This window comes from Falco punctatus (genome assembly GCF_963210335.1).
Source record: "Falco punctatus genome assembly, chromosome: 8".
Classification (NCBI taxonomy): domain Eukaryota; kingdom Metazoa; phylum Chordata; class Aves; order Falconiformes; family Falconidae; genus Falco; species Falco punctatus.
In genome coordinates, this window is record NC_137588.1 from 30,150,371 (window position 1) to 30,173,526 (window position 23,156).

The 23,156-nt window shown below is 42.0% G+C and overlaps 1 protein-coding gene across 2 annotated transcripts in view; it reads right to left on the reverse strand.

Moving 5' to 3' along the window:
• Positions 1-273: 273 nt before the first annotated feature.
• Positions 274-23,156, reverse strand: part of TFCP2L1 (transcription factor CP2 like 1) — a 57,191-nt gene continuing 34,308 nt past the window's right edge. The window contains exons 4-17 of one of the 2 annotated variants that reach the window (XM_080399778.1): positions 15,787-15,863; positions 14,113-14,218; positions 13,733-13,839; positions 12,994-13,146; positions 11,991-12,101; positions 10,190-10,281; positions 8,889-8,939; positions 8,725-8,773; positions 8,535-8,628; positions 7,558-7,648; positions 6,802-6,902; positions 5,642-5,784; positions 3,523-3,574; positions 274-3,073 (exon numbers count right to left, since the gene is read on the reverse strand). In XM_080399778.1, coding sequence (XP_080255904.1) covers positions 3,036-3,073; positions 3,523-3,574; positions 5,642-5,784; positions 6,802-6,902; positions 7,558-7,648; positions 8,535-8,628; positions 8,725-8,773; positions 8,889-8,939; positions 10,190-10,281; positions 11,991-12,101; positions 12,994-13,146; positions 13,733-13,839; positions 14,113-14,218; positions 15,787-15,863 — 1,265 coding nt within the window. In that variant the 3' untranslated portion in view covers positions 274-3,035. The remainder of the gene's footprint in view (positions 3,074-3,522; positions 3,575-5,641; positions 5,785-6,801; positions 6,903-7,557; positions 7,649-8,534; positions 8,629-8,724; positions 8,774-8,888; positions 8,940-10,189; positions 10,282-11,990; positions 12,102-12,993; positions 13,147-13,732; positions 13,840-14,112; positions 14,219-15,786; positions 15,864-23,156) is intronic. The other variant, XM_080399779.1, reaches the window with a different exon arrangement.

The window sequence follows — 23,156 nt, forward strand, 5'->3', positions numbered from 1 at the left end:
TAACACTGATTAAACATAGAGCCCACCCAGCAGGACAGTACTTCTAATCTAGGGGATCGTTTACTCTGGCATACCTTCTTACAGCACAGAAAGAAGAACAGATGTATTGTCAAATTCACCCTCGTATCAGTATGAAACTACTTTATTTTTAAAAATCTAAATATAAGGCGGCCCTAAAAGAGCATTATTTTTGTTCGAAATTAATCAAGCAAGTGCTACCAAAACACTGTGGTGACCTGTGTATATTTAAAAAAACAAATCTTGCCTGTACAGAATTAATCAAGAACAAGTTATGTTTTTTTAAATAAGCAAACCATTCTCAGTCCCTAGCTCTGAGAGCAAAGCTACCTCTCCCTTCACACTGCTGTTTCAGTATTGCTGCATCCCCTGAATTACAAGGCTATCACACGTGGAAGTGTAGTACAGTATATATACTGTACAGTACATGCCACACTCCTGGCAGCTCCAAGATCTTTTTTAAACCCGTCTCATCAGGTCAGATTCACCTCTCCCAGCTGCATGCCAACAGACACGCCACATATTGGGCCAGTGCTAAAAAACAGGATGCAAAAGCACAGCCAATTCACTTTCCACAGCATAAACCAAACAGCTCCTGGTACGTAGGGGCACATCGGTCCCACCTACTCCCAAGAACAGCTGGAATTTATTCCTGGTTTTGGAAGGCAGCTGTAGCTGTGTGGCCACAAGCTGGATGCCTCAGCCCCAGCTGTTCCCCCCCACCTCCACATGCACAGCAGCGCAGAGCAGGCTGCAAAGCCAGGGAGGTGACACAGGCACCAAAGCAAGGGAGAGCTTGACTTGGCATCACCTTCCTCTCAAAAAGACAGAATTTCCTACCCTCCACAAAGGCATTTCTTCCCCCAAAGCTCCCCCAACCTCTCTCTCTGTCCTCCTCTCTCTGTCAGGAGACCACTTACAACCTCCTCACCTACACAATCTGGTCCTCAACCAAGAAGCCTAAAGCTCCTTCACTTCAGGGGGAGGAATCTGCGTGTCCCAAAGCCTGGGAGTCCTTTTTGGAGAAACACTGCAATTCATGGAGCATCCAGGACAGCCAGTTGAGCAAGATCGTGCCTAAGTAGGCACTGTTATTTAATTAACCAAGTTGGCTGAAGGTTTTCCCATTGTAACACAATTTTTCTATTCTAGTATTATTTTTGGTGTAAAAAAAAATAAAAATTGGTGGGGATGGCTGGGATTTTTTTGTGCAAAACTCAATGTTTTTAATGAAAAAAATAAAGGTTGCTTTTTCTCAATATTCTGCTGTTTATTTCTGTTGGGAAAACTTGAAACACGTTGGGTTTGTCAGAAAAATATCAGTCCGTGTCTGTCCGAATTCCTCCAATGTCAGCTGGGAGCTGTAACTCACGGGCTCCATGTCCCCCTCTTTCCCAGAAGACTGGGTTCCTGGGCACCCCTCCAGCCTTCATGACGCACTCCCTCTTTGACTAACCCACAGTAAGAGCATCATGGGATCTGTAACCCAGCCAAAGAGCTCAGCCCTAAGGGAGACACAGCGCACATGGCACTTGAATGGTAATTTCTGAGGTCTGCAACAGTAGCTCAAAGTGATGCTGCTTTAAGGGCCAAATGGATTTAATTAAATGTTTCCATTTCAAAAGGCTAAAACATTTTATTCAGTGTTTTCCAACTGACAATTTCTCATTTTTTGAAAAATTTCCATTCCAGGAAAATTTTTGGTATTTCAGCCTTCCATCTCAATTCAGGATTAAATTAAATGTTCAAGTATCAGAATTTGATGTTATATGGACGTTCAGTTTGGGAAACAGCCTTATTAATTAGCTGCCAAAAGTGAAATTACTCCATCCATGCAAGAAGGGTGTGATCCAGTTTGCCTTTGACATGAGTGGAAGTCACTTTTTCAGCTTAGTGGAGCCTGGATGGCATCCCAAAAAACCAAGGGAGGGTGGAGCTGACCATAGTTGCAGATATTGGAAACAGGAATCAAGAATGAAATAGCAAGAATATAAGAAGCAGCAACTAAGATGATCTGTTACCTAGACTCAATCAAAACTCAGTTTTACTTTAGTAACAGGAGGAAAAAAAATCATTACGATTATAAAATCTAATTCCCAGTTACAGTCAAGATAGCAGTTAATTAACACTTTGTAAAGCAGAATAAATCCACAGCATGAATTTTCATGAGCACTATAACTTTGTGTTCAAAACGTTTCCTCGGAAAAGCTTCATATACTCCATTCAGGGAGACTGCTCTAAAGCTAGAGATGTAATATGGTACTGAGCTGCTTGCCTCAGGTTGTCTGCCCTCCCTGGAACCCCGCACACTTGTTCTGTTGGATGACTATTACAGAAGCTCTGTCAGGAGGGACCAAGGTCTCTGGACTCTGAGCACATCTACAGGTGAAGAACAGCTAAAAGTGGGCTTCCAGAGTTGACACTCTGGGTGAGGACTGGGCACCAAATCCAGCCTCTGCATTGCCCAGTTTGGCTTTGGATGTAGCGCCAAGCCTGCCACCTCAGAGGGTAGAAGAGAAGCCCCAGGGAGCCTATGTCCATCAGCAACAGTGCGTGTGTTGAAAGCAAGAGAGCACTCAGAACAGTAAATAAATCAATTCGTCCAACCACGAGGGGTGTAGAGAATTGGGTTTTGTTTATCTTTCATTTCCCTTTAGCACAAGGCAGATGTTTCTACGTAATAAGCAGAAACCTTGACAATTTTTAAGACTGAAGAGGAAGGGAGGGAGGAAGAAACACGTACAAGCTTTGAGGATGTTCTCAGCTCCACCTTAAAAAAAAAACAAAACAACAAACAAAGCAAAAAAACCAAAACAAAACAAAACCCACCACAAACAAAACCACACACCACCAAAAATGTGTATCTGTAAAAGCAAGTTTTGTCCTTAAGCTGTTTGGTAATTCTTAGTTCATAGGAGCATTTTATCCTGAAGGTTCTTCGTGTTTCCAGTCTAGGTTGTAGCAATCTCAGTGAGGCACTAAATTATAGGCTGTTAAAGTCTTTCTGTGTAGCACGGTCATTTTAAAATGATGTGGTAGCCATCATTGCTTTCAGCTGTAATAAAGAAATGCAAAGCATTTTTTCATTGCTTTTAGAAAACAGCACAAGACACAGAATTCCAAATTTTCTTCTTAGGTAGTTTGCACTCTTGTTCCACAACCCACTCAAGAAAATTGATGTTGAACATCTAGGTCAAAGCATTTACATAAGAAAATACAACATACAAACTATCATCTTCTATCATTTTACCCAAAGGTTTTCTGCTCATTTATGTCAGCGGTATCAATGGATTTATCAAAGTTTTGTAACAGCGTAACTGAGAGGAAAGCATAGATCAATCAGTATCGCAGTGGAAGCTGATGCAACGCCTTGACTTAAGCTATTTAAAAGATAAGATTACTTATCTTTTCAGAGGAACAGGACGGGGTTTGTGATAATGTTTAGTGCAACTGAAAAGAGAAATTATCTTTAGAGCCACATGTAATAGTAGCAGCAATACATACCTTTTAACGTGCTGATAACAAAACAAGATTCATCTTGGAAGTTTTGCACCATCTGAAGGGCAGAAGGAAAAAAGACAACACAATATTTTACCAATTAAACTCAAGTTTCTTTTAGTGCTGGTATAGACTTTACAGGAGAGGTATCAAACAAGATTTGGTGTCTAGTCCTACACAGTCCTGAGTAATCCTGCCCATAAGATTATTAAAGTGCATGACTGATTAATTAAGGTCCTTGCAGCTGCTAATGTGCTTAAGAGAAGCTCCTGCTAAAGTGCTTACCTGGAACTGATCTAGCTTGTTCAGCACTTTACCATCCTCTTTGCAGCTCTTGATCCTGCAAGTTCTTACATTGCTCCAATTAGTCTATTAAAGACCATGCTCCTAATTGCCTTCAGTGAAGCTATACTAGTTTAGACTGGATGAAGACAGTCCCTCTCCTAAAATCTAATGATGGTAACACACATCCAGCTGAATGACGAAGCTCAGCTGAATGAACATTAGCATCTGAAATATTATCTGGAGGTGGTCAGCCCTGAGAAACAGACCCCTTGCTGAATGAAGGACTATTGTTACTGAAAAGCCATAGCAGCAGCATCCACCTGGTTATTTTGACCAGACATTAGTATACATGCTTGCAGGAATCATTTACCTGTTTGTATTTTTTTGAGGCACAGGAATCTTAATGAAACTGCCATGAGAGGCAAGGCAGATCATGGGAAGCAAGATCAGTATCTAAAGCTATTCGAGTTATTCATGAGAAACAACTAGATTTTCAAAACACAAGCAGCTTCTAGTGAGGCCCCTAACTAAAGGGGTGAGTTAAGAGATTCAGCTGATTTATCCAATCTGAAATGCTCATTTAAGCTTCACCCCATGTCAACGCTTCCTCCCAATTTAGAGTAGCTGTGCAGGACAGAGGAAGTGAATTACCTTCAGAAGGTGTCTCATACAGTTGAAGCAGATGCTGGACACCTAACTTCAGAGGTAAGGTGACCAGAATCTCCCTGATCAATTCAGAAAGTCAGGCTTTAAGCAAAAGCCTTCTCCAAGCTATAGAGTATCATTCAGGTAGAGCACTTTCCAGCTGTAAATTCTTACACCAAATATCCTTTTCAACTTAGACTAATCTCCCTATTCTCTTTTGGGTTTAACATCCACTCCCTGCTCCTGCAAATCAAACTTCACTGGCTAGTCTGTGTGTCTGTGCCTAATGATGCATGAAGTACATTCACAGAGTGCCTCACTCTTGCCACTATAGTACTAGAACAAGAAAAAAATTATTAAAAGAGCAATAACATTGTTAATAATTGACTTAAATCCTTATACCCAAGCTGGTTCAGGCAATTCCCCTACCAAGAGTTGCCTCCAAGCACTTTACATCCATAAAGCATCAAGGTTTCAGATTTAATCAGGCTGAAATAGCAAGGAAACTTTAGGAATAAGCATTACAGCCTTCAATTTAGGCTCCAGTTGAGACCTATGCTCTGCTTCATTTGTTTTAACAATGTTTCTTATAAATGAAGCTCCTTAAGTGATTCCGGTGCATGAATGAGTAAGTAATTGGGTGGGGGCAGGGGGAGAAGAAGAAGGGTAACTCACTATTAACCTGCCAAGTTAATGCAAAGAACTAAATTAAGCCATCATATAATGGGATACAAACAGCTAGAGGTCCATTAAATTATAGTGTGCACTTACGCAGCACTAACTCTGACCCAGTGGCTGTAATCACTGGCCAAGATGTAAGACTAATTGCCCTACAGATTTTCAAACTTTCCCTCTTTAAGAAATTTTCCTATTTTAAAGGTTCTCACATTAGAACCTCACTTCAAAATTTGTTTAATTAGCCAACATGAAAAGGAAGTGAGTTTTGTTGTGTTTGGGTTTGTTTAAAAACAAACAAACAAAAACCTCTTTTACAGAGCGAAGATCTCAAAACCACACCAAAATCAATGGTATGCATGAATGATTTGCTTTAAGTATTTGCTTTAACTTGTTGGGGTTAGTAACCTTGTAAAGCTTCCTTGCCTTGACAAGTCATTCCAAAACATAAAAGGTCATTCTAACTTCGAGAAGTCAAACAACTGTTACAGCTCTGACAGCGTTTGCATTAACCCCTTACCTCATTGCTCACTAATACATGGATCCCGGTGGGTCCCTGCCGATAGATTCGATTTATCTGCTGTGGAGAAATGCTGTACAAGTTTGCAATCTTCTCAATTAATTCCAGCGTGGTCAATTCTTCCAAGAAGATTGCATGATATACTGCAACAAGTTGAAAGTAATTACAGAATTAGAGTAACTACGGAATAGCAACTACGGATAACACCAAGATGCTCAGTATCAACAACCAAATGGGTTTAAGATGAAGGTTCAAATCCTGACAGTAGATAAACAAGTATAGTACCTTCAAAGCAGCCCCCAAATGTCCAGCTTGATAATTTGTAGAAAAATACCCAGTATTTGGGTATTTGGATGGAGCACGCAAATAAAGCCCACAACACTTTTGCCCAGAGGAAAACACGGGGACTAATGGCAACACGTGTCATGGGGCACAAAAAAAAAAATCCTTTGAAAGATGTTAATACTTTTGGATAATCTACTTTTATTGATTTTGACATTTTAAATCAGATGCAATTAAACAGTAAAACATATAATACTATGTTACACAAAAGTACTATTTTATTAGATGCTATCCCACTGATCCCATGGGCACAAACTAAAGACTACAACGTATCAAATAACTGTAGATGACAGCATTATTTTTTAAATCCAATCCAAATGGTAGAAACAACCAGGTAGAAAAGCTGTGCCTGGTTAATACTGTGTTCAAGAACCAAGGGCGATTTCTATTCTCCTTCAATCGTACCTCACGTCATGAGGGATAGTTAAGAACAGCGAGTCCCCAAAGGCTTTAAACTTCCAAGAATTAGAACCTCACTTTAAGACATATAGACCTTCCCTTTCCCATAATATTTTCAAACAAGCCATAATTTAAAGTAGATTACAGAAAGGAAGGTAGTTCTTAATGCCACGGTCCCTATTAAGAACTGATCAGAGATTTTGCTGTGGCATTCTGTGGACAGCTTATAGCTTGGGTCTGTTCCCCAGGCAGAAGGTATCAGTTGGAATCTGTAGCCCTGAAACTAACCCAAGTGGCAGAAGTGGGATAAACAGGACCCCATCAAACACTCTGGGTGCCAAGCTGTCCTACGCAGGAGCTCAGGCAGAAAGCATTCTCACCAGCTAAGTGTTTAACAAAATCCATACATAAAAACTTACCACAAAGACTGCCATCTATAGTTTCTCGTTTTTGGTGGAGATGGGACCTGTTTTGCTCTGGTTCTTGACAGACATAAATTGTCATCTTGGGCCTTACATTTCTACAGATTATTAAAAAACAGTAATGAGTTATTTAGCAGATCTAAAATTGTTCCAGTCTGCTACCAAACCATGAGAGATGGAACCATGCAGGCTGTGCATAAATAACCAGCTATTGGTGACTAGATGTCTTAGGAGGTCTAGTAAGAGCTCCCTGGGAGGTGACAGTACAGTGCAGAGCACCTTAGTCACTTCAGGATCAGACGAGAATAAACAGTTTACAGCACATGCCAGGCAGCTCATCATTCCTGCCTTTACTGAATTGAATCCTGCCTAGCTGTAGAATTTATGATGTTATTGCAATAAAAATAGGTTTAAGAGCCATTTGAGGCTCCAGGGGTTGGTTGGTTGCTTTTGCTACCGGTGATGCAGATGCAGCACAGAGTATTGCAGGCTGTGTCTCATGCGAAGTGGATGGAAGCTATCAGCTGTAGCAAATACACCACTGGAGATCCACATTATGATGCTTCCTCTCAGCAACATTTCTGAGCTGTGCTTGGATTTGATCTCCAGCCTCTGAGATGACCTCTTAAGTGTTAAAAAGGAAGTCTAAATGCTACAGCTCCAGGATTAACTTCTAGTTAACACTAAAATTACTAAGGGATGCTGCCATAACAACAACAACAAAAAAAAAAATAGGAAGGAAGAAGTACAAACCTTCCTTTGATTGCATTAAAGAGCCGAATTCCATCAGCAGGCCCACAGATTTGAACAAAATCTTCTTTGGACATCTTCAGTAAGTCAGCACCTACATATTTCAAATTGATTTTTTTTCAGAAGTTAAGCAAATCTTAGCTTCCAAATTGTGGCTATGGGCAGCAGGAAAGGGCAGAGGGAGAGAATTGATAAAGCTCAGACAGATTTGCCCAGTGAAGTTGCAAATTCATAGAGGTGTACACTGCAAATCAATCATTGTGAAACAGAAAGCTAGAAGCTGCCAAAAGAGTAGTGCTGCACTGGAAGGTATTCTAGCTAACTTGGAGACAAGTCAGATATTTAACATTGGCCCTTAAATGGCCCAATTTGCTTTAACAGCCATGTTACCAGGTTATTTAATCATGTTGCAACTCAGAGAGGCTCCTCAAGGTTTCAACCTCTTTAACAATTCCCCTTTCCACCACCTTACTGCTGTGTACAACTACCTAATGGGAAGGCACCGTGAAGACAAAGCTGCAGGTGGAGTCAGATGCTTCTCAAAGATGCACAGGGACAGGATGAAAGGCAACAGGCAGGAGATGGAAGATGGGAAACACTGATTAGGTATAAGGCAAAAGCTTTTTCACTGTGAGTAATCAAATTTGTGAAGAGGTCACTTGGAGAGATTGTGGAAGTTCCAGCTTTCGAGATACTCAAATGCAACTGCACAAGGCTCTGGACTTGCTTCATTAAATGCAATCCCCTGCTTGAAGTCAAGTCCTCTCCATCTTAATTTATTCTGTTCCATCTTTAATTATTCTATATTTCTACAGACTGTTTTGGCAAATGCTAACTAACGTAAGAACAAAAGAACAGCCACACTGGATCAGACCAGTGATCCCATCAACAGTGGCTAGCAGCAGATGCTATTGGTAAGAAGCATAAGCTGCACTTACAAAAGAGAATAAAGACAAAAAAATTGGACTGTTTAAACTCACCCGAAAAACTTGAGAAGAGTCTACAGAATGGAGAGAACCTATTACGATGAAGCCACTGCTGGGCATCTTGAATAGAAGCAGAAGGAAGGAGATGCTACATTGCAAAAAGAATAAGAAGGTCTTGAAATGAACTGTTCACCAGTGTCCTAAAAAAGAAAAGCACCACATTAACATGATCTCAAGTACTTACATCATTGCTGGGAGGCAGGAGCTCCACTTGGTGGGTTGGAGAACTGTTGCTAAAAAAGATTATATAAAGTTGGAAGAGAAAAAAAACATTATTTTAAATTTTACATTGCAGTGTTCATCCTCTTCCCCCTCCTCCATTTGACTCAACTGTCACAAGTTACATACCAACTGGGCTGGCTTTTTTCTCTATCAGATTGTAAAAAAGGCGTCCAAAATCTGGACCAAGAAAAGAAAAGAAGAAAAAAAAACACTCTACTTGAGCCTTTTGTTGGAGAGTTGAGGTCCTACTCAACACTGCGAGAAAATCTCAGTTTAGTGACCTCATTCAAGCTTTTCCATACAGGTGACCCACTTATATGACACCAAAGCAAAGAAGTTGTGACCTACAGGGTGACTGAACTCAAAGTTTCTATGATCCAGAAATCCCCCAACTAAATCCACTGTCTAATAATGATTCTTCACAAAAATTGAATAAGGACCTTGTAATTCAACTCTGGTGTTATCTTAAACATGGTAAATTGAAATTTAACTATATTACACAAAACCACATTTCTACTAAATCCTCCTAAAATATAGAGGGGACTTCAACACGTCAAGGATTTTCCCTAAGAGTTAATAATCTACCACTGGAGGAAAACGCTTGACAGATCTCTCTACTAACACCAATTTTTGTCATTTCAGTGTTTGTCGTTATTCACAGGCTGAGGTCACTCATTGAAAATTTGCAATACAACATTGATTAATTAATAAGCTGTATGGGAAGGCAACAAGGCTGCCTAGAGTCTTCGAGGAGGAAAAGAAAGGCCTGCACCAATTCCATGGGGAAAGTATGTTGCAGGGAGGACTCAGAAGCACCGAGGGACCCTGCTGTGTGCTTCTGTCATCAGCTATCATCTTGGGTGTTTCAGGACCACTAAAACTCTTCCTTTATGATGGTTATATTAATGAATTAAACATGCCTCCTGTTAGTCCTTTGTTCTCAAACAGATTCTCAAAACCCAGGCCGTTTTGCCCGACAGGATTTCTTTACATCCCCTTCAGCCGGGAATCCAGCACCCCAAACTACCTCAAGACAGAAAGGAAGGAAGGAATACCAACTCTGGAGAGGTAGTGAAGGCTAAAAGCCTCTCACGCTTTTGTTAGAAGATACTGGGAACTGCTGCTACAGGGCATGCCGTGTTCTCTGACCTCCATAAAAGAAGAAGAGAGGAAATTCATGGCAAGAATTGACCTGGTGTCACCTCCTAGCCACCACGTAAGCAGCAGACATACAAACAGTACTCTGTGTTACAGGGAATTCCTGGATGGAAGGTCTTAAAAGGCTTTGTGGGAAATATTTTCCCCTTTCTAGGAAGGGTGGTCCTCGACCTCTTCTTCCAGGGTATGAAACACATGGACACACCAAACACATGCACACAAAGGCTACCATATCAACAGGAAAGATAAAGCATTTATTTGTTACATACCCATCTCCAAGGTTGAAGCTGTTGGGAGAGCTGTTGTAGCTTGGAGATGGAGCATTGTTCATTTGATAAGGCACATCTGGCCAGGGAGAGCACTGTTGGAAGAAAGGCATCGGGAATACTTTCATAAGGATGGAAATAAAGGATTTGATTCTCCCCTCATACCACAGTCATGCTGTTGCCACACCACTAACTTCAGCTCATCACCCCTGCTGGGAGGAGGAGACGAGCCATGGATTTTCTACACTGCTCTCCAAGCGGGCTGTCAGGGGGCCAGATTGATTCCAGTTGTGCATTCCACATTTCTCCCATTTCACAAAGCCTGTCCCCAAATAACACTGGGCCAAAGTGTGCACAGCTGTAAGTCAGAGCAACGCCAGTAAGTCAACTCAGACTGAAGGCAGCAATGATACAGAAATACCCCTGGTCTCAATTATAAATCCCTAATTAAATCCAGGCAAGAGTGACAAATACGCTCCAGTGGCATTGCTTCAGGTTTATACCAGTGAAAGAGCAGAATCTGAACCAGCCTGCTAAAACCCCTGGCTATTAGTCAAAGAGCTCGAGTTATAAATGGGTATTACATGGAGAAAATTTAAGATAGACAGACACAAAGCTACTAAAAGCCTTCACAAATATAGGTCAAACTCTGTATTCCATCACAGTACTGTAAAACCAGAGTAACCCAGCTAGAATTGGTGACTGTTCTGAATTTAAGCCACTGTAATCAGTAGAAGAAATCTAGCCCTGTGGAACCCCCTGCCATCGAGGGCTCAAGAATACAGTCTGTAGTATCCTTGTTTGCAATGATAAAAGGAAGACAAGTGTAGCTTTAGAGTGTTATCATCTCCACAAGCCCTAGCAAATATTTAACTCTTTGGCAACCCACATTTCCCCATGCAATATGTCAAAGTGCACCAGAGCTCACAGGGAGAGTTCGGGATCTGCCAACTCAGTAGAATTAGGTCTGTGTACACAAAAGCCTTGTTAAAAACCACCACACTGAATTAGAAAACATGATGGTCGCTCCTGACAACGTGAGGAAAACTGAGTGGGAGGGACTGGATCTCACAAGCAAGAAGTTCATTTAAATTAAGAAAACCCCCTCATTTTTAGAAGTCCAGCAAGCCATTTCAAGAAAACAAGAACTAAATCAAGTGACAAGACATTCCCACAGGGATACAGAACAGCACTTCTAGACCACTGTCTTAAGTCCTGTTGCTCAGTAATTCTGCAGCCTAGGATAAACTTATGTATACATCTTGGTAACGTCAGGGAGGGGTAGAAACACATACATCTCTAACCAGATGCACCAGAATATAAGACATTGAAAATATTCCTAGAGTACAAGCCAGAATCTTCTCAGATCTTACATGTGATAGTAGCTTCATAGGCACATTCACAGAAAAACAGATTAATAATTTAATCAGAAATCTTATTCATCTGTTCAAGTGTCCCATCTCCAGCATGAGCTTTTGACAGACAGTTCTGAAGAAAATACCTCATACAACTGGCATCTCAGTGCCACGACAAGTACCCAAGAGCAGAGCAGAAAGAGAAAATGTTTCTTTCAAAGCTAGGCTGTTAAGGGACGGTTTATAGCCTGAAACATAAGAAACATGGACATTTTTTATAGACTTCAGCAGTGAGAAACACTTTGTAATTTCACTCTGCTCCCAATTCCAATCAAATCTGGGCATATGTGTCTCTACAAGAGAATCTACAGTGCTCAATAAGACCGCATTTAATCTCAAATCTATATCCCAACATGCTGAAGTAGTACAATGTGTCTAAAACGCTTTACCTCTGTGAGAATAGTTGTCTCATAGGAAGGCTGATACTTCTCCTTCTCTTGGGTGGTCTTCTTCTCCATTTTTTCCCTGTCAGTCTTCTGTTTTCTGTCTGCTCCTTTAGGCTATAAGCACAAGCACAAGCTTTCCCTTATGCCAAGTATTACAAGTTTGGAGACAGAGGCCAAGAGATATTTTTTTTTTCCTAATCTGCTCACAAGTCTCCATAAGATTTATGGGGACTCTACATAAGGAACAAGATCAGATCTGCATTCTCTAGACAAAAAAATTAGACAAGCATCTCTACTGTTTCTAAAACATCCCTCATTAATGCCTGTTGCAATTCCAAAATATGCTGACCACAGCCCTGAGATTGGATACCAACTATTTCAGACCGTAAGGCCCATGCACCTCAAACGCTACTTGTACCATTTCTCCAGAAACAGGAAAGACACTGCTCACAGGAGCAAAACTGGAGCAGCAGATCCTTTGAGATAGCAGGCCTATGAAAAGCTTGTTGTTGAGTGGCTACAGTTCTGCGAAGCCCAGACTAGGAGCTACAGAGATGCTTTCTTTCTGAATCTTTCTCTCCTCCAGGTAGCATGGAGAGGAACGCTGCTACAATAAAAAAAGAGGGTATTTGAGATCTTCAAGATGTACTCTCGTTGTTCATGAAGGACTGAAAGAAACTGGAGATGCCATCATGTCTCCATTGCCTAGGTGCTCCTAGTGGATACAGTGGATACCCTAAATAGCTCAGTATTTGTAGAGTGTTCAAGGCACAATGGACTAGTGTAAGTCTTGGTGCAGCACTTGGGTCATCTGATTTTAACTAGAATTGCTGTGTAGCTCAGTGTGTAGGTCGCTTTATGTGCAAGAGTTCTGTTCAAGATCTTGAGCATACTTGGTTAAAAGTCTGTTCTTCTACTCTGCTATTACATCACTCCTACAAAATTTACAAACTGCGTATTTCTGAGTCTTAATCTAGTTGATGACAAAGCCAAAACTACCTCATACCTTGAACACTTTGATCTGGCAGCTTGCAGAATGCAAGTGTTCTGTGTATTCACCATTTTCGTTCTGCTTAAAGGTGTCGATTTGCACCCGGAAGGGCACCCCTTTCTCTCCTCCATGCTTCCGTGGAGTAAATTCTGTGCTGATGCAATGTACCTGGCAAAACAAAAGCTGTGCTTATCTCTGGAAGCTGTGCAAATCTGAATTTCAGATTTTGTTTGAACATGAGGTTTTGGCTCCTTCCAAGAAACTGAGAGAGGCAGAAGAGTTCATACGTTTTCATTTCTGTTCCTCAGGACAAAACAACTAGAAGAACAAGCAGCCCAGAAAGAAACAGGGCATCAGGAAAAGCATCCTTGAACTTAAGCAAATCCCACATACAGATTAAAAACAGATAGTTGGTGTTTGGGATGAGAAACGCTCATGAAAGAAAAACAAGCAAAACTAACAGGTTGTGAACCATTTCCTCCAGACAAAACCCGTGCTTAGAAAGCAACGTGAATTATTTTCTTTTCCAAAAGAAAATCCTAGCTATAGCAGGTAGTACTCCAAAGCTAGCAAGCTGCTAGCAAGCTGGTTTAGCAATTACCCTACAAATTAATTATACATGATTGTCATGTGAGTTTGTGTATTATCATTAGCATCTTTCTCTCTTCTTCATGTCTTGGCTTCCTTAACTCTTCACATCTTTATAAGAGATCTCTCCATTGTGTTTGTCACAAAAATATCACTTCTCTCTTACCTGAATGAATGCTGAGGCTCTCTTTGATGGATCCCACAGAAATTCAACAGTGTTCAACTGGGTTGGGCTGGCCCTGGGATCCAAGATACCAACTGACAGCGGAATATCTGTAGAAGAAAACCCCTAAAATTTTAAAAATATTAAATTGAAGAAGAGAAAGCATTTCCATACAATCACAAGATGTACGTGAAAAGCTAATCCACCAACAATATATCTATTTGGGACCTACAGTGCTAGATCACCTTCCCACCCAAAGACATACAGGATTCCTAAGAGAGTAGGACACAAAAAAACCCCTAAACATAGATGCAAACAATCCATATATCATTCAGCATCTCATTTCCAAACACCGCACAGGAATCATAATGAAATAGTCTCACCTATATCAAGGATGCGGTCCCCAGGACGACTCCACCTCCAGCCCTCAAGCTGCTGATGCTCTGTGTACTGCAGGCGTCGATCATGGAAAACTACACGAATTATGCTCTGTTAAGAAAAGATAGCAAGATGAACAACGTGATCCAGAGGCCCTTCTCTCGAGATGACTTTGGTTTTCCAGAGTAGAAGCAAAAGCTGTTCTGTTATGTTTCTCACCCCAGTTCAGGAGGAGAGTAGAGGGTCTACCTAAGAGACCCATCACCATGTTTAATGAATTCCTAAGGGACCCCCGAGTAAGAGAGCAACACACTTTCCCCTTCACAGGGCATTTCTACACTACACTGCATAATGCAGCCCTGTACAGCTTTCTGGGATTTGGTCTGGAAGCACTATAGCAACGTCCACCTAATCTTAGGTGTTGTGCCATGTAAACATCGCTGTACTGCCTCCATACCCAAAAATGGCTCACATGGGGGTAATATTTAATGTGTCTGTACCATAGCCAACCCCAGTATATCCCAGTCTGATTAACAAATGCAAAAGCCAGCTCACCTGTCCCTGCACCGGGGGAGCTGGCATGCCCAGACACCTTGTCAATGGGAATTAAACTTGATTCCAGCCATTAACAGCCAGTCATTGGATTTTCCCCCGTGTGGTTAAACAAGTATAGAATAGGAAAGCTTCTGTAACAGGAGTATTTTCATCTCTGGTCTGCAATGGTGCAGCCACGTCAATAACTGGAGAAAAAAGGCTGGAATAAGGGCAGACAAGTCCAAAGTACTCCTAACTAATATATCCTTTTGCATATTCAGATTGCTACACTTGTGTGAGTTAATGACAACTTACATCCCAGTTTCTCAAGTCCATGCTCCTGCTGGGACTTCCATTTCAAATGAGTGAGCAATTTTTGCCAATGAACCTGAGAAACACCCCAAATCAAACCCTAGCTCCAAGAAGCAAGTAAGCCACAGTGGAAATGCCTGCAAAATTGGAACCCCAAACCACATGCTTCCTGAAATGGGCCAAAAGACAAATTGAGAACTGCCTAAACTTGAATCCAAATTTTGCAACTAGTCCCCACTTCTCAAAAGAAATCCTGAGGCAGAACAGCCAAGAATTGGGGAGAGGAAGGCTTGAAGGTTGGATCCAGAACCAAAGTCTGGACCAAAGTTTTTGAATTTGAACTGTTTTGGGAGTGGGGGAAACCACAAAAAAATCCCCCAAACTAAACGATCAAGTTCTAGATGTTCATAATCATGCCCATTACCAAAGTGAACTGGAGCTATGTAGAATCTGCATGGCAGAATGATATAAACACCAGGATCCTCCATTTGACATGTAACAACCCAGGCACGTTGCTGGGGTTAAGAAGGGAGACAAGTCTGCCTCTCAGCAGTTTTGACCGTGTTCACCTCTGAACTTTGGGATTCCCCCGAATCCAATATTCACAGTGAAACTCTGGGGTCATGATCACAACCAGAATAAAGGTTCCCCTGAAGCCCTGTAAAGCCAAGCCAGATAGTCCCATGAAACTAGCACTCAATGACTCCATCAGCCCTGCTCCCATTAAAAAAATGGCAAAGTATTTTCCATTGTCTCAGTGTGAGCAAGGTCAGGCCCTTCATTAGAGGCTGTACGTAGTAGCAGGAAGAAAAGAAATCTATATTTCTCCTTACCTTTACATATTTTGTGTTTAAATCTTGAAACTCTCCCAATTTCCTATTCTCAAGTAGACGGATTTCATAAGACTGACCTAGAGTTTAAGGAAACATTTCCAAGGTGTTTAATATGTTGTAGCAATGAGAGAGTCATGCTGGCATTTACGTGGCTAATAAAGCATATGTTTGATCAGGGAAAACTCATTTTTTGGTAACATAATGCATTTGCCCCAGTAATCGAGTAGGCACTAAAGCACAGCAGAAATCCAAGGGGAAGGTTTATCTTTTGGCAGCTAAAAGCTCTCAGTTAAGGGCATCGATCCTTTCTGTCTCCTGGGGTGCTACAGTTTTCTGGTCACCTTTCAGAGAGTCAGCAAGAAATTCAGGGCAGTTGTCCCCCCAGGCTATATGGCTCTAACAGCACTGCCTTTGCTTGTACCTTCTGCTGAAGCAATGGTTGTGTGAAGAGCTGCTGGCACAACAAGTCTAGGCACTATTCTGCAGAGGAGGCAACCTGAGCAAACTCTTGCCACCTTCAGTGAGCAGTCAGGCCTGTAAGGTGTTTTGGTGAACCAGAAATAAAAGATTTGTTCCATAAGGCCTTGAACGTGGCTGCCCAGGGCACAAATACCCGTTCAGACATGCACATGAAAACAGCAATGGGTATTACAGTGTGTGCAAGGACCAGTGCCGGGAAAGAGAATTCATGCTTCAGCACCCCGCCACCCTCAGCGTAAGGAATTAGCCAGTTCAGTAGAATTGGTTTCTGAAATAACACCTCCCTCCAAGGCTGACAGCAGACAAAAGAGAATGATGTCTCAATAGCTTACACATAAATGGCTAAGACACCATGAAAGTTCATCGTATAGGGTCAACTCTTCACAATAAACCTACAGCCGGTGCAGAGGCAGGACAGGATCATTAGGATTAACGGAGCATATGTATACCTCATAGCCGGTTTTTCTTGTTCATCTTGCTATCCTCCCTTTTACTGAAAAATGTACAGGGTATGACAGAGCAGGCACCGAGAAGGAGATCAGTTTGGATTTTCTGGCTCAACCAGTATCTCTGCAGGACCGCCCTGCAGAAAACTGCAAAGCAGATCTATCTCCCTCTAAGCAGTTGCTGCCAGCAGAGACAAAAAAATGCTATATTTCTGGATCTGGATCTAGAAATAGAAGACTTATGACAGCATATGTGTCAGAAGGGCACCGTGTTTCAGGCAGGTTCCCTTTTGGGAATCCTAGCTTTTCCAGTTGCCCACGTGAGTACAGACCCTATCGCTACAGCACCAGGATAATGGTGCTTATTCAGCTGGCTGGCAGGAAAAGAAAAAAAAAGACAAGAGAGGCCATATTGAAGCCCCAAATGTTTGCACAACACTCCTACTCATGTCAACAGGAGTTCTGCAAACAGGAAACGACCCTTGAATCCAGCAAGTGGCTTAGGGCATGGGTAGAGGGGAGAAGAAACCATATGAAGTACCAAATTAAGCACTGGATGCATGCATAGATCTTAACCCGTCTCTTTGCACATAAGCAAACCAAAATGACAACAGTGACCTTCCTTTGAAGGCTGCTGGACAACAGAAGTGGCTTTTGTAAATCACAGTCGTAAAACTGAGGTCTTCCACACTTTAACTCAAGAGACTTTCTGATGTTCCCACTGATAAACATTAATATTGTTCACTTGGCAGTCTTCAGAGATATGTACGCATCTCCCCGCATAATCAATACTGTTGCATTATCATAAAAACATCAGGTTCAGGTTCACAACACTGGTTTTCTCTCATAGAATCATAGGACCATTTAGGTTGGAAAAGACCCTAAAGATCGTTGAGTCTAACCGTTAACTCAGCACTACCGAGTCCACCATTAAACCATGTTCTGAAGCGCCACACGGGCTGTACTACGTACCCATGTATATACCACATGTGTGTATCTCTTGTATGAAGTACTTGGCTGCTCAGTGCCTCACTTTGGGGATAGATTTCACCAGCTATAGGGCAATACAGTTAATTGCCCCAAATTTACACAGCCAAGCACGTCTTGCACTAACAGTTCATTCCCATGCAAAAATAAGGCTAACTGATCATTGTAGAAAATTAATCTAGGATTTGAGACCATGAGAGTCCAAGAGGTAGAAAAAAACATCTACAGCTGTATTCAGATGGGGTAGCAGGGACAGAGGCAGAAGTGGCATGAGCTGTGCTACAGAGGAAGGCAATGATAGAACCAGAAGCACTGCCACCCGTTCAGCAAGTATCTTAGGAATGAGCAGGTTTTGGGGACACCTTTGTGCACTGATAAACTCCTAATCTTTGGTCAGCCTGATTTGCTTATTTGTAGTTCCAATGAGGCAACAAAATAACAGGGACAAAAACATCGGCCATGTTCCTGTCAAACTAGGATCTATCACTCAAAAACTCCGCAGCATGCACCTTTCAACCACTTGCATGGGATAGGAACAGTACCACAACCTGGCACCACACATCTCCTGATGGGAGTGATTCAGTTTGGATGGAGTTCAAAACAGATTCTGCCTACTGGTAAAAAAGAAACTGTAGTGGAGACAGAGTTAATATTAAATGGAAAGCCAAAGAGGGAATAAAATGTTTCCATGAAAGATATATGGGTCATCTGATGTAAGCCTTGGAACTTGGTTTACACCACAAAAAAAAAAAAAAAAAAAAAAAAAAAAAAAATCAGTCGAAATGGTCATTTGTGCTAACTGCTTTCCCTTTGACCTCTGAATGTTTAACTCCAGTTACTACACAGAACTGTTATCAAAACAAGGCTGCTCCCAGTCAGGCTTCAGAAAACACACAGTTTATTTCCCTCTCTGTGGAACTCTGTCAGTGACAATTATGTCCTAATTCCTCACAATTCCTTTACGTATAAAAGTTTTGGTATTTATTTTGAAAAATTCATTCTCCCTACAACTTATTCCAGCAAATTCACTGCTTTGCAGCTCATGGCACCCGTAATTCATTGGTGTAGCATGGACAGCATTCAGATACTGGTACTTTCATAGCACCAAATTGCTTGGATTATGTTTTTTTCCTTGAAAAATACCTTCCAAATCTTGTTTACCCTATGTTCTCCACCACTGCTACCAGCAAAGCTCCTGAAATGGTGAATTACGATCTCAGCCTTATAATTAGAACAACTGCAGGGGAAAAAAGCCCTAAAGAATCAGTACTTGGATGTTAGAAAACAAGATTCCATTGTAAAATAAAGGGAGTAACAGAGACCTAACCTCAAGAAAGCTGAAGTCCCCCTGGTGTCAACGAGGGCAAAGAAGTCACTCAAGGCTCTGGTACACGGTCATCCATGAATCCTGCATCACTGACTCACCAGCACTAGCAGGCATAAACTGGCAATTTTCTGCTAAAACTAAATCAGTAACAGATCATTCTTACTTGGGTATCAAAATCTGTAAGGAAATGTGGCTGCAAGCGTGACTAAAACAAACTGTATTCCCAGTTGCCGAGACAGACTGCAACTAGCTAAGCCCAAAACAGACAGCTGAAATATGGAGAGCTCCCTATACTGAGTTTTTCCATCTGTCTCAGATGGAAATACATATTAATACAGGTTAGACTACATCTTTCTGAGTCATCGCTTGGTTGTAAAGCTGGGGACAGCAGCAGAGGGTACCAACACTGAGATTCTGCAACGATGTGATTGAACGATCTGACCTTGACCAGGGTCGTATGTGATCCTCAGCTGCCAAGGGTTTAACATTCACGGGGCTCCAATGGAAAGAAAAGCCTGAAGAACACATCTATGGCAATGGAGAGCAGTGGCAGCTTTAGAGCAGCCCCACTTGACCCAGATGACATGCAAGACTGCTGAATGCTAGTCTTAAGCCCAGTGCTCAAGGCCAGCAACTTGCTGAAACCCCTTTCCCTCCGTGCTCTCAACGCTGGCCATAGTGGCACCACCACAGGCAGCACAAGTCCAAGGTAGCTTCAAAGCTGGCAGTGAGCTGGGGCTCTGCTCGTACTGTAATATTGGGTGCAGGCATACAAGGGCACCTAAAGCATCCCTGCCACTATGTGCAAGCAAATCGCCAGCATGGCCAGAGCAGCCTCCCGCCTGCCCGGGCGACCCGGTGCTCCCCTTGCACACAGCCTGATGCAACCCTTCTTCCCTACCTCAGGCAGAGAGCAGTACGGTAATAAATTTTTAGAAAACCACAGTAAATTCCTGAGATGCAATTTGTCTCCTGGCTTCACTGAAAGCTTCAGGGGCACCAATAAAAACCTGGGCGGGTGATGATACACTGTAATTTGTATTTTGAACAGACATTCCCTGAGCAACAGCAAATTTATGCAATCTCCTCCTAGGCTAGAGTTTGAGCAACTCTGCTTTACAAACAAGAGTAATATCCAGCAAAGTAGTAACCACCCAGGTCCAGAGAGTTCCTGCTTGGTGATTCTTAAACAATTGCATCTATCTTAAAGAGGATTTATAGACCGTTTACTTTTTAACCTTTTATTGCCTTTGGTAATTAACACACATTAAATGCAGGCATGACCACTTCATTTGGGGACCAAAGGACAAAAAGTCAACAATCTGCTATGGATGAAAAATAATTTAGTTCAACATGGAAATGCTTTCACCTGCTCAAAAGGTGCAAGCCACAACAGCTTAACTGATTTCCATTGCTGGAATTTAGTCAGCCATCAGGAATTTCAGGCAATTTCTGATTATAAAAGGTTATTGTTATTTCAAGCTCAAAGTTACATTTTGTTCAAAGATAATTTGCTACACAGCCACACACAAAACTTGCTTTTTTTTGTTTTGGCATTACGTTTCAAGATTACATTCTGTTTTGGCATTACATACTTGTACTACACATTTTGTGGTTTTCTGCATGATACACCAATACGATACACTAATTCCCAATTAGGATGCTGGTGTTCCAGACCAATATGACTCAGGCCTTACTTAATCTAGCCAAGTAGTCTGCTTGCCTTTCCAGCAGTTAATTAAACCCTAACCTTAGAGTAAGCAATAGCCCCAACAAAAATCTGTGGAAAAAACAACAACAACAAAAAAAAACCCCAGCTGCAAGTCCTCTTTCTCAGAATGGATCCACACAGCACTAGACAGAACCAGCCTGGAAACTGTTTGATTATTAAGCCAAGCTGGCCAATAAAAATTCCATTTAGCAACTTTATATGGACATCCTAAATAGCGCACAGATAAAGGCAAAGGAATGCTGACAGTCAAATGCAGCGCACAGTAGGGAGAAAAAAAAAAAAAAAAAAAAAAAAAAAAGGTAAGCATTTATCCTCCCAAACCGAAGCACATCCAGCAGGCAGGAGGATCATCTTTGAAACAGCCAAACACAACTATTCAGGGCATCAGGCACAAAGATTTTTCTGACACAAAAAATTAAGGAACCCCCAGGGTAAACAGGCAAGAGTGACAGAGCTGGCATCTGAACTTGAATTCTTGATTGCCCACACCTTTTTAGCCAGACAAAAGCAAAAATAAAAATTAGCATAAGACTTTCTGAAGCATCCCATGTGTGGGCACTCTGCAGGACAAGGAGCAAGGGCAGAAAATCCTCTGTCCCTGAGACACAAATGGCAGTGGATATTCTGCAGTTGGTTACTGCAGCTTCATTTGACAAGATGCTGTAGGAGATGTTTATCCAGTGGATATTATGAATTCACCAGCTACACAATAGGCCACCCTGAAAGCTCCCACTATGCTAGGAACATGGAAATCCTGCAAAGGAGGACCAACTGTGGGCCAGGAAATGCAAAAGCAACACAAGAGTCATCCTGACAATGCAGGCCCGCATCTCATCTTCAACACAGCAGACAATTATAAGCACCCAGCGACGGAGCAGGATGAACACAGACAGCCCCTTCCTGGCCATATCTTCCCAGCTTCTGGTATTCAGTGTTCAGATTGTACCCATATCAAGCTGCCCAGCCATGACCAACACTCACAAACTCCTCTTTTGTGTGGTCTCCTTCCAAACTTGCTTGCACCGTGGCAGTAAGAACCATGATTTACACGTGCCTTGCTTTAGTATTCAGTCTTGCCCTTCTCCTGCCTCCTCCCGTTTCTCTGTGCAGCAGAGCCACCTTAGCTCCACTGTGCGCTGGTACCCATCCAAGCCCAGCACTGCGGGTACCTGCCCTACGTGCCACTACCACCAGCGTAGCAAGACTACAGGAACACAGCAGCCCAATCCAACTACTAAATCTACTACCACACCATTGAGCTTCACTGTCATCATGTCTCTTCCTATGTTTTTCCTCCTTTTACAATCTGCCTGCAACTCAAGGGGGTTTCTTTGTCCATTTTTTTCTCTTGCCCTACCACTCTCTTGTGGGAAAGCCAAACACATGCCTCAGAGCCAAGTTCGCTGGAAAAAAAATTCTGTGCTCATTTACTATACAAGCATTTGACTGAGCCCTACTCTTCCCAGACTCTTGAAGACTGTCTGTTTTACAGTGGTGACACTTCATAGCTAACAGGCACCAACAGAAACACCCTCATTTACAGTGGTTTCCAGTCGAAAGAGAGGGAGGCACATTTAATTCCTCCACGACTACAGTCTAACTTTGAATCAAGGATGCAAAACCAACCAGTAGACACAGAAACAGTCCCAGCTGCTAGGTTCACCGTGTGCACTTGGAATTCTCTTGCATGCACCTTGTCCATTTTGTTGGACCGCACCTAATCTAAGCCATGGTATAAACTTCAATTTTTAATATAAATTAATCAGTGAAGACATTACGGACTTCCGATGGAAAGCTGAAAAAATATCTGCCCTGTGAAAATAATTTATTCCTGTATTTCCACTTCTCTAGCATATACTTGAAACACCCTAGACTATCTTAGTCACATCTGTCCAGCTCAGAAAACATCAGCCCCTCTGTGTAAGTAAAAAATACAGGCTTTTTCTGGTTTCAACCTGTTTTAAGTCAATTTGGACAACAGGTTTTATAGCTCTGTAAGAGTAGCTTTGTGTGTAATATTTACTTGAGTTTCAGATAACTAAGAAGAATGGTTCTGGCTGAGGGTGCTGAAGAGGGATGCAGAAGAGCTGAGTACGACTCCTGACCCCACCCAGCATCTCCCTCAGATGCCCTCAGGTGAGTCACTTCCTTCACCACGTTTCTGCAGGAAGAAACTGGGAGAAAGCAAGTCCCACTCCTGCACACGGCTACTCAGCCAGTGCCTACCACAGAGCAGGGGAGAAGATGAGACTGGCAACTGTTCTGTCAAAGCAGACTGTACCTTTGACACCAGGCACAAATATGGCACCAAGCTAGGACAAGAGGAATCTCACTGCTCAAGTACTTGCTGTCTAGTTTCAGGAACACATAATAAATGCTTGGCCTGAAGCAAAAGGGG